This window comes from Setaria viridis, chromosome 5 (genome assembly GCF_005286985.2).
Source record: "Setaria viridis chromosome 5, Setaria_viridis_v4.0, whole genome shotgun sequence".
NCBI classification, from domain to species: domain Eukaryota; kingdom Viridiplantae; phylum Streptophyta; class Magnoliopsida; order Poales; family Poaceae; genus Setaria; species Setaria viridis.
In genome coordinates this window covers 3863605-3875306 of record NC_048267.2, presented here as the reverse complement: position 1 = coordinate 3875306, position 11702 = coordinate 3863605, and the positions used below count along the sequence as shown (strand labels likewise).

General features: G+C 41.6%; 1 protein-coding gene across 1 annotated transcript; it reads right to left on the bottom strand.

The window, feature by feature from the left end:
• Positions 1–5098: 5098 nt before the first annotated feature.
• LOC117857149 (putative protease Do-like 14) lies at positions 5099–10572 on the bottom strand. The gene is made up of 11 exons (XM_034739657.2): positions 10327–10572; positions 9916–9952; positions 9659–9826; positions 9423–9556; positions 9041–9322; positions 8350–8480; positions 7804–7930; positions 6183–6275; positions 5681–5743; positions 5509–5606; positions 5099–5404 (listed from the first exon to the last, which is right to left on the bottom strand). Exons 2-11 carry the CDS (start codon positions 9941–9943, stop codon positions 5389–5391), a joined length of 1140 nt encoding a protein of 379 aa, XP_034595548.1. The 5' UTR covers positions 9944–9952; positions 10327–10572; the 3' UTR covers positions 5099–5388.
• Between the last annotated feature and the right edge of the window lie 1130 nt (positions 10573–11702).

The window sequence follows — 11702 nt, the reverse complement described above, 5'->3', positions numbered from 1 at the left end:
CGTGCTTTTCCATAGCCATAGCTTTTGTTTTCCTTATCAAGCTACACATAAAGCCTCGACCACTTTCTTAAGTTTGAGCAACACTGCATATGATTTAAAGCCCCTCACTACACATGATTTACACATATGCTATAATGATTACATGTAAAGACAACGTGAGCGCAACACTGATCTTTATAAGGACCACTTTCTCGAGTTTGAGCATAATCTAATCATGGGAGGGTGATATTGACGCTCGCTATGCACATATTTTGCTACAAATTTTAGTGAAGATTCATTTCATAATCATATATTATACACCACTTGGCGTCTAACATTAGCCTCAAATTTCTATATGTTATTTATTTTGAAGCATATTGCATATTAATAAGAAATGCTGACATACATGAGCAATCCCTAACAAGACACATTTAGGAACAAACTTCTAGAATGAGAAGGTGGAACCAAGAAGAAAAATAGGCCTCGACTAGCGTTGGGCGGAGGGTTCAAAAGCCTGTCCTGGACTCCGGTGCCCTTAGCTGATAGGCCCACCGGAATTCAAGGCTAATACAAGCCGGTGATACTACAAGCTTCCTTGAGGATGAAGACATTGAATTGGAGCCTTGCAAAAGATGCAAAAGAATATCCAAACAAGGAAGCTAGGAATGCGTGTACATGAAATGATCTTGTTTCAACCTTTGAAGGACACTTGAAAGGATCTTGTGATGCCTAGAGGGGGTGAATAGGCTCACTTTAAAATTTTTCTAAAAAACTTCGCAACGGTATTAGATTTGTCGGAACTTCCAATGCTGTGCCGGAACTTGGTCGGAACTTCCAATAGCAGAAAGTGAGCTGAACGAAATTCAAAATAAAATCTGAATCTGCCAATTCTGTTTGAATCAAAAGATTATAATAAGTGTAGAGACTACTACAAGTGATAGATATGTACGGAACTACACAAATTTATAGATCAGCTCAAATCAAGCTTCTAGGACAATATGAACTCAATGAAAATAATAAGCACACGAGACAAGAATTTGTTTACCGAAGTTCACTTCCACAAAGGAAGCTACGTCTCCATTGAGGAGCTCATAAAGAGCCGGGTCCTCACCAACCCTTTACCTCTCTCAATCAACCACAAAGGAAGATTGAGTTACTTACTATAAATCCATGAAGGATAGGGTGATACAAACATTCACGGGCGCACCACACAAAGAGGGCACTCAAACGTGCGACGCCTAACCGTCTAGAAGCAAGCTTCAAGAGTAACAAACGCAGATCGAAGGCCGAAGATGCTTCGAGTGCTCTTGAGATGAACTTGTTGGACCTCACACTCAAATCCTCAAGACTCATACCTTCAATCTTGTTCTCACCAAATCCCTAGCTCAAACTCTCAAGGATTTAGCTCAAAAGGGAGTGGGGGAGGTGTATTGAATGCTTTGGAGGTGTTTTGGCTCGAGTTAGTCTAGCAGCAATGAATGGGGGGTTGAGTGAGTTAGTCTAGAAGCTTGAAAGGATTGTGCACTACTTGGTGGGTATTATGAGTTATGAGATTCATTATTCCGGGCACACTGCTGTGCTTGAGGGATATAGTGATTCGAACTGGATTTGTGACGCTGATGACCTATATGCCACGAGTGGGTATGTGTTTACCCTTGCAGGTGGTGCAATATCATGGAGGTCTTGCAAACAGACCATTTTGATGAGGTCAACCATGGAAGCAGAACTTACTGCTTTGGATACAGCCATTGTTAAGGCAGAGTGACGTGTGATCTCTTGATGGACTTGCTTGTGGTTGATAAACTAGTGCTGGTAATCCTTATGAACTATGACAATCAAACGGTGATAGTCAAAGTGAACAGTGCTAAGGATAATGCGAAGTCATCAAGACATGTCAAGAGACAACTGAAGTCTGTTAGGAAGTTGAGAAACTCCGGAGTAATAAATGTGACTTATATTCAAACAAACAAAAACCTGGTAGATCCCTTTACAAAAGGGCTATCACGGAATGTGATAGAATGTGCATCGAGGGAGATGGGTATGAGACCTGTTTGAGTTGCCGCAGTGGTAACCCAACCTATGTGATCGAAGATCCTGTGAATTAGGATTTGGAAAAAACAAGCTGTCAGTTGACTAAGGAGAGTAATTATTATAAAACCCTCTCTAAGTGAAGATGCAATACTCTCAAATGCTGTAAGAAAGATTAGCAATATGCTTTAATGTGTTTCTATTGGCTTGATTAAGCGAAGATGTTGTCCTACAAAGCATTCTTGAAAGAATACACCTATATGAGCCTGACTGTAGAACGTTGCAGTTTATAAGACGAGTGATCTCTAGTAATCTCATGAAGAGACAAAGAAGTATGACGAATATGCTCCACCCGCAAGGTTGGCTACTGGCAGCCAGGTTCTAGTTTTGACTTTGAGTGAAACTTGTCCGCACAACACTTGCAATTCAAGGCTTAGTCCATTGTTCAAGTTGTGGATGAATGTAGCTTGAAGCTCTAGGCGAGAGTTCAACTTAACAGTCCTTGCTGAAACACTGGTATATAAACAATAGTGACAAACATGCGAAAATCTCTTATGGACATTTGAGACCTGGTGGGGGATTGATGAAATAATGGGCTTGGCCCATTGCAATTTTAGAAATTCCAAATAAATCTCAAAAGCCTATGTGGACATGAGCAAGTGGTTGGAGTGGTGCAAACCTTTAGTCCCACATTGCTAGTGGAGGAGAAGGATTGCCAACATAAATATGGAGGCTGTCTCCACTCCTCCAAGCTATGTATGTGAGGAGAGAAGGAAAGCTCCACACGCGCGTACTCGCTCGCCACGCCATGCCTCGCCGGGCCGGGGCGGGCGGGGCGGCGGGGGCGCTGTTTCCTTTTGCCGTTTTACTTTTGGTTATTTAGCCTTTAAGTCAGCGAGATATATGGAAGGCTAATCGGTTTAGATCACGATCGCAACGTGAGATCGTGGGCTCTCCTATAGATATGACCTATCGGCCTCTACCGAAAACACATCTAATCGAGGTAGGAATTTTGCCTCTTCTCGCTGCTGCGTCGCCACTGTAGTCTACTCCATCTCGAGCACCGGCGTGCACCGGCGAACGGGAGAGCAAATCTCCGGAGCCTCTCGCTCTTGTGATCCTGCACCGGGAGAGGGCGAATAAGGTTTTTGGGAAGCGAACCGCGTGACTGCTCAAGGTCTTCATCACGGCTCATCTCCCGTCCAAGTCCAGCGTTGCAGCGAGCCATCGTCTTCGACGTCGTCTACTGCATTCCGTCCGCACCAGTTGTCATCACGGTTGCACCCGCTAAGTACGTACGCTATGATCCGATCTGTTATTTCAGCATGTTTTCTAAAATAATGATGTTGTGCTTGTTGTTGCCCAGTATGTTAGAGATTTTCATGCTAAGTTTTATTTTTATTATAATAAATCTAGTTCAAAAATTAATCCTGCAGTTGCTTAATTTTTAACAGTCTCCAGTCTGATGAGCAGTGACGAGACCGCTGAAGGAAAGTAGAGGGCCACTCTTTCTGTAAGAGAGAGAGAGAGGAAGAATAAGGACAGAGCGCCAGCAGCAATATACAAGCATTTCACTGCCCCATTTGTATGTTCATAAACATTCATAACCAAGTAATCTCTTAACTAGGCAAATAATTGGTCGCAACACCATTGAAACAGGATCTTAGTTCGCTCGTTATGTGGGCATGGCTGATATCGAAACACAGGGGAAAAGCTCAAGTTTGTTGGGGGCATGGCTGATATAAAACACGGGGAAAAAAACTCAACCTTGGGGTATGGTATGGCTGGGGTAGTGTGCGCTGCGGCTAGCAGCAACTTCACCTTTTGTCCTCTCACTTTGGGCCGTTCTTTTTTTTTTTAATCAAGGTATCCACCTGACTTTATTAGAAAGCTTAATAAGGACACAAATGATCCGGATGCTGAGTAGCCAGTTTGCAAGTTTAGCACTCTCGTATCTGAGCTAACTCTACTACACAAAAACTAACTCTACTAAATGATCCTCATAAACTCTACTGATTGTTTCACACATATCTCTACTAAAAAGCTTGAGCTACTCTACTAAACCAAACTAACTTTACTAATCTTCTCTCGTCGTCCCCGTGCGGCCGTCGCCAACGCTGCCGCAGCAGCCCACCGCCCCCATAGGGCCGTCGCCGACGTCACCGCAGGCCACCTCGCCCGCGCGCGACCACTGCGGGCCGCCGTCGACCGGGCCACCTCGCTCCGTGCGACCGCCGCCGATGCCACCATAGGTCACACGCCTGCCGCTGCTGCCGCAACTCGCCAGATCCGGGCAAGAACAGCCCGAATCGGAGGATTCCGCCCCGCCGCCGCCCTCCTAGCTACCGCACGGACATCTGCGCGGGCCAGCTCCGGCGACAGCGAGATGGGAAGGAGGAGGGGGAAGGGGTGGCGGCGCTAGGGTTTCCGATGGGGAACGATGGCTCCGAGAGAGGAAGGATGTGCGGAAAGGAGGCCTCACCGCCGCCGTCCTTGCACCCATGCGAGTTTCCGACGGCACACTCCTACGGTGGCAAGGTGGCGAGCACAGGGGCTATAGGGCGCGCGGCGGTGTTCCGCTCAGGTCGCCCCGCACTCTCCCTCTCCCTCTTCCGCAAGTCTTGGCCGTTCTCATATCCCTGTGGCGCGAATGTAATTGCTGGTGTTTGTGTTTGGTCGTGCTCATATTCATGTGGTGCGAATGTAACTTGAGAAGGCTGTTTAGCGGTGTGTTGGATGTGCGTTATTTGTGTTGGATTTCAAAATCTACCTATTATATGCAATGTTACACAGCTCGGCGTATTCTAGAAAAAATATTTCATTAATATGGTCGTCTGAAAATTTAAAAGGTTAAATTTTCAAAGGAATGAAATTTCACAAGCATTGATGATCCTCGGAAATTTTTATCAGCATGGATAAGAAATACTCCCTCCGTCCCAAATTATAGGTCGTTTTGATTTTATTAGATTCATAGACTTCGTTATGCACTTAGATATACCCTATGTCTAGATGCATAATAATATCTATGTATCTAGAAAAGTCAAAACGACCTATAATTTGGAACGGAGGGAGTAGACAACTACATCCAATAGAAGGCCAACGAGGATTTCTATTCAGTCAAATGTTACAACTACCAAGTTTTCTAACGTACCGACTGCTGTAAACAATCAGAATATCCAAAACTCAAGGACAGATTGGCTAAGGAGTGTTTTCCTCCACTATGTCAAAGTGGCACTCATATTGAGTCAGACACAAGTTGTAAATCCAAATAAGTTAACATACTAGGAATGATAGATGGAAGCTATATAGATGTTCTGCTTCCACAATCTACATCATTCAAGTGCAATAACTTCAGCTTTGAACACCCGAACCTTGTTCCTTTCACAGCAACGGCCATCTACAATTGTAACAAACAAGTGTCGCTCAAAATCAAGTGTAACAAACCTCCATCAATCATCAGTGAGACAAAAAAAGAAGTCCTGTGCTTTTTATTGAAAGAACCTGTTGCTGAAGGAATTGCTGCATTCGACAGAACTATTCTCCCATATATTCAGCATCGCAACAAATTTAGAGTTATCTCTGGGTCTTCGCATCACTGCCTGATTTCCCATACAGAGAAAGAACAGTATTAACAGGAAGAAAATATGGAGATTGATTAGTTATCCGAACTAACCTGGAGGACCATTGTCTTCTCGGATTTCATAGCAAAAAACTTATCAAGAAGCATTGCAGTAAGCTGAGAACAGGAGAGAAAATGTTGCATGAATTACACAAAGTGCAATCAGGCTTTCAAATAAAACTACAAGAATCTCCGAAAATTCTCCACGAGACTAGTGTGATAGTGAAACGAGATGGATGTGGAGTGAGTAGTTAGGGCATAGGAATTAGCAAATTGCAATGATAACAAAATTTCACTAGCGGAAGAGTGATTTTCACCATAATAAAAAATACAACATAGCGTAGCATCAGGAAATGGAGGTGTTTTTCTTGTTAACTGGCACTTTATGGAACTCAAAACATTTCCACGTGCTTAAACAGACAAACCTACAACTTCAATGGTAACAGGTATGTCTTTTTTCAACTAATATTCATGATATAATAATGTAAAACAAGAGGTTCAAATTTGCGAGATGGCATGCAGACAGTGCTAGGGATTTGCACCAGCAAAATGATACCTGAGCTAAAGAGTGCAGAACAACTCCATCAATACTACAGATGATATCACCAGCCTCAATGCCTCCAAAATTTTCTGGTGACTCTCCAGATATCTACAAATTATATGTTAAATCAATGAAAATGGAGGAGTTAGAAGAAATCAAGTACACAGCACATGATACAATTAGCTAATGTTCTAAAGAACAAAAATACACACAGCGACAATTTCCGCAAACTATAAAGCCCAACCTTAATTTTGAAATTATATGTACTTCTCAGTAAATGTAGAGTCATCTGCACACACATGTGTGTGCATATAAACATATCTTACATTTATTCTTTGTTAAGTGATCATAAGCATGAATCAGGACATAAGACATGGTTTGTCCACAAGCCTATGGCATCACTGTATGTAGCACCTAAATGCTAATGTAAATTCTTCTCTGCTTATGTTAACATTCTCCATAGCAGATCTACTGTTACATCTTTCAATCTTTTTGTATTAGATCCTTCTTGCAAGGTATTGTTACCAGTCCTGCATCTTCAATCTCCAATATATCTGCTTCAGTCCTCCCGACCATCACCACTACGGCCACTAATGCGACTCTTTCATGTACCTTCGTAAATCAGGGTTTTCTCAATTTTGTTTACATAGGTTGTCAACTAAGGAAGCAAGTTCACTTTTGTTTGCTTCTTCTGTATGTGTATACTGTATATTGCCCAAAAAAACACAACTGTGCAAGATGTGACCTCAACAATAATCCTCCAAAATCCCCCCCCCCCAAAAAAAAGTAATAATAAAGTGCACTAAAATATAAATAAAATATATACATATAATCAACTGGCCAAAAGTGCAATCCAACTTAAGATGTCATGGATTGAGATTTACTAAAACTTCCAAACTCAATTCTTTCAAACAAGGCCCAACTAGAAGTACCATCGAGAACAACTGTAATGCCAACAACTACACTTTTTCCTAAACACAAGTACTGCAATAATAAAAAGGTCCAATAGTAAACTAGTAATAATCAGTAAAACATTGAAGCTCAAAAGTTAAACTCAACGATTTCAAAAGAGTCAAATATCTTCGAATGACATACGAGTATAAAGAGAAGAATGTACACTAGTTTAGTTTTGAATTTTGGGGCTAATGCCAATTTAACATTGGTGCAACCACGCAAATTACGGTTTCAGTATTAAACCAGTAACAAATGACAGTTCTCAATCAGTCCACCTTCATAAAGAAAATGACCAGCAGATTGTAAAGCTGAAGAAAATGAAAAGGAAATTGCACCCAGATTTGTCCCCATTTTGTTTTGATTGTTAACTAATGGCATCAAATTAAGAGGGATTCATTTTATGCAACAGTGAATTACACTTACTATTGACAATTGTTGTTCAATGTTTCGCATAAACTAAATTCGTAACAAATAGATGTAACTATTTTGTTTGGCTCAAGGATGACCATGACATTCTATTAGAGTATATATTCCAAATCTGTTATACCCTAAACAAATCGTCAGTAATGCAGTTTTTCTAATGTGTTTGTGGAGGAGAAGAGGGAGTGGCTGATGAGGTTTATTTCTTTCTTTACCCCTTTGTGTGGGTGGGTGGGGGGGGGGGGGGTTAATTCATGACTACCTGGTCTACCACAATTCCAATTCCACAAGATAGCTCAGGAAAGTTGAGGCACAAAATTTCCAGACTGCGTAGTTCCAGACTGTGAACAGCATGTCCCCTTATGCAAAGACAAGGCAGCTTGAGTGTCCTGCAATCATCATAAGATTTTGAGAGCTCAATAAGTACTAGTGCCGTAGTAGATACAATGTTTCCAGATATAATATTAGATAGATTTGCAATTGAAGAAAAAATTAACAGCAATGCAAAACAGAGTAGTCACCAAGGGGATAATATCCAGAGCAAGCAATATCCATCTAATGAACATAGAAGAATTGAGGAAGAAAGGGACAACTGAAACCCAATGGGACACTGTTAGCACAGAATACATTCAGGGATGCTAAGCTAATAGAAATAGCTTCTTGTAGAACTATCGCATCAAAATTAGGCATGCACATGCTTACATGTGTCCAAGGGTGTCCGCATTCACTTGTGCACACACATTTGAAGATAACAAAGCTGAACAACACAATGCGTATATCACCAGAACCCAAAGAGAATAAAAAGTACCTGAATTTCTTGAAGTGTTTCAGACATCTTGACACAATCTCAATTGGCATAACAGGGGTGGTGTCCTCGCCAAAAAAGGAGATGCCAATGATTCTTCTTTCAAAGTCCATGACAAGGCCCCCAATGAAAGTCTGGTACATGACAAACCCAAAGAGAATACTGATGTAAATTTAGCTTTATAATGGCATTATCTCAAATAACAGCATGTTGTACTAGTTAAAATGAGTAAAGAGCCATCAATTTCTCATGGAGCAGATTTTTTTTAAAAAAAAAATAGCATATGCATAAACAGTTATTCATTCAAAAACATTTCCCATGAAACACTTGAATTTTAGAAAAACTTCATTGGAAGTATTACTGCATAAAAGAAGAGGGTCGACTTCATATCTCATAGTCTAAACTTAGTAACCTCACATCTTCTGCAAACCATAACATCAAGACCAAGTATTGTAACTAAAATAATCTTCCATAGTTTAAGAGTATCAGTTGGGCCTCACTAAAAAAACATCCTTGTAATCATTCAAGAGTAACTGAATATTCAACAAACTACCCACGATTACCAATTGACGACAACTAATTCAACATGCAGTCTTTCTTTAATCACTGTAACGAATACTCAATACTCATTCATATTCACGTCTCTTTTTATTCTCACTATGAGCTCCTAAAATATTCTAATCCCTTCTTTTACCTTACTAACAGGACAGGTACAGAGCAAAAGCTCGCTGCAGTCCAACTTGCTCCTTTTGCGGATCATGTTCCCATGTCTCACCAGTAAAACTTGTGACTTGGAATCCCGACCTACAGCTACCACAGGCCGACCCAGTATGGAATAATATTCAGGAGGATCATTAAGCGCCACAATGGGAAGACCGAACTGTAACTCAATAGTGACAACAGCAATATTATACTGCAGATTGCACATTGCTAAACGCCCATTGATACTTCTTTTGTTGTCCAGAAGCACTTCAATCTGCCATCATTAAATCAAAGCCCAGTTATCCACAAATCCACATTAATCAAGAAGGAAGTCAGTATATCAAATCAAGTAAGGAGACTGTTGCTATGCTGACCTTAACTTCATCCGCTTTGTAAGCATCATGGTCAGTGCCAGGTTTCCTAACCAGCGTGGCTGAGGTGAGTATCCATGTCTCGGAACCCACATGATTGACCACTGTACCTGTGCAACCAAACAGAGGCTTCCCATCTGTGCAAATGTGTAGCAGAAGAGAATAAAAGAAATTACACACAAACTTGATGATCAAAAACAAAAAGCCAATGCAATACAGGTGGAAATCAGTGAAATTACCAACAGAAGAGACAAGTGACACGATGGATTTGGATAGGCATAGCACCACTTCTTTTGCATCCAAGCCTTCTTTGGTAAAATCCTGTGGATGGCTAGGATCCTCCTCCTCAGCAGCCGCATCCAAACCTCTATATGTATCCCCTAAAAAATTCTTCTTCCAAAATGCAACTAAGGAATTAAACAACCAAATAACGGTTTATTAAAACCCGGGAGGGAGATGTGGGGAGCCATAAACGATTTTGTAATTTAGCCATCACCTCTTTCACTATCATTGTCTTCGGACATCTCGGAGATCTGTAAGCAAAAAGAAGAGCATGGTAATTATCCCTTATATTAACAAAACTAGCGATTACTTCAGCAAAGCAAGGGGGCGGACTTCACTACGGTCGTGATGTTTCACTTGAACCCTAATTTTTTTTTGTACAATAAACTGCACCCGCGCCTTAATTAGAACCCAGAAGTGTTACGGTGTCAGCTACGCCGATCTTGCGGCCTGAAGAAGAAAAACCTAATCAAACCGTGAATGGGGCAATGGATTAGTAGGGCACCACGCACGCAGCATAAGAACCCAAAAGGTACATGTGTTGAGGGAAAAACGACCCGGTTTGTGGACAACAAATCCAACTCTTAGAATAAAGAATCAATCTAAGCAAGCTAGAAGCACTTACCGAAGGGCCGACTGACAGATGAGCGGAGGCGCCGTGGTGTGCGGCAGAGAGGAACGGAGAGGGAGAGAGCCGGGCGGTGGAGGGATCGACGATCTGTGTGCGGGATCGACGGGCGTGGGATCCGGGAGGACTGACAGATGAGCGGAGGCGCCATGGTGTGCTGCAGAGAGGAACGGAGAGGGAGAGAGCCGGGCGGTGGAGGGATCGACGATCTCTGCGCGGGATCGACGGGCGTGGGATCCGGGACTATTTGTCATCCTTACCTCTTAGTGACGTCCTCCGAGTAATTAAGCTATTCGTCCTATATTTAATATTTTTAATTAGTATCTAAATATTGGATGTTTGATGTGATAGGGACTAATGGAACCCAACATCCCCTAACATTTTTATCATTTTTCGCAGTGATGCACCAACTCATCCCTGCTACCGTGGATCAGGACGTGAAATGACCAAATTGTCCACGCCTTATCCTTTCAGCCCCACCAGCGGCCTGTTCGCTTCAGCTTATAAGCTGGCTGAAAAGCTGAAACGGCTGATTTGTTGTGAGAGGAAAATATTATTTGGTGGCTGATAAGCCGGCTGAATAAGCTGAAGCGAACATGCCGCAGCTCGCCTGAACCAGGCCACGAGCCGCTCTTTAACTCTCGCTTCTACTTATCATCCTTAAATATTCCAGTGTCTAAACGGAGTGAAACTAACAGTGAAAAAAAGAAAAAACAGTAACTTATTCATCTTTTTTCAATGAAAGCAATAGTTTCTTCATTTCTAACATACTTTTTTTCCTGCACCACATACAGAACAACTGTGAACAGTATATGTAAAGTTGCAAATACAAGTAAACACAGTTAGCAAAAGCATGGATGATGCAGAAATTCAGATAAATGACCAGCAGTTAACAAACTGACATATTGAAAGATCGATCGCACACAGATTTAAACAACAGGCATCACATGCATAACAATGGTGATAACATAGTCTTAACCTTCCCTCCACTTCTCTGGTCATTCATGAAGAATTAACATCTAGCCATACATGACATTCTTCGTGGCCATCTAACAGAACACATACTTTGTGAACAAACATACTGGCATACATCACATTGTTCATGCCAAGATTACATAACACATCGCCATACATGACATTGACTCATCCCCTCTCTTTCTTCATAATTACATGCCATGTCATTAGAAATGTTGATGTGTCACCGTATTTAATATGCATCAAACCTCCATGAAACTTGCATTGGGAATAGCCTAAGAGTATGCCAGCGAAGGGTGGAAATTTAAAAATATATACATCTACACCATTAATTATTATTTAAGAAATGATTTCCCATTTCTAAATCCTACACCAAACAAAGAACATGAAGTTATACT

Coding starts and splice junctions, on each gene's coding strand:
- LOC117857149 (XM_034739657.2), bottom strand. CDS start 9,943: ATGTCCGAAGACAATGATAGTGAAAGAG. Junction 9,323..9,422: donor ACAAAGCGGATGAAGTTAAG/GTCAGCATAGCA, acceptor TAATGATGGCAG/ATTGAAGTGCTTCTGGACAA. Junction 8,481..9,040: donor GTACCTGTCCTGTTAGTAAG/GTAAAAGAAGGG, acceptor GTCATGTACCAG/ACTTTCATTGGGGGCCTTGT.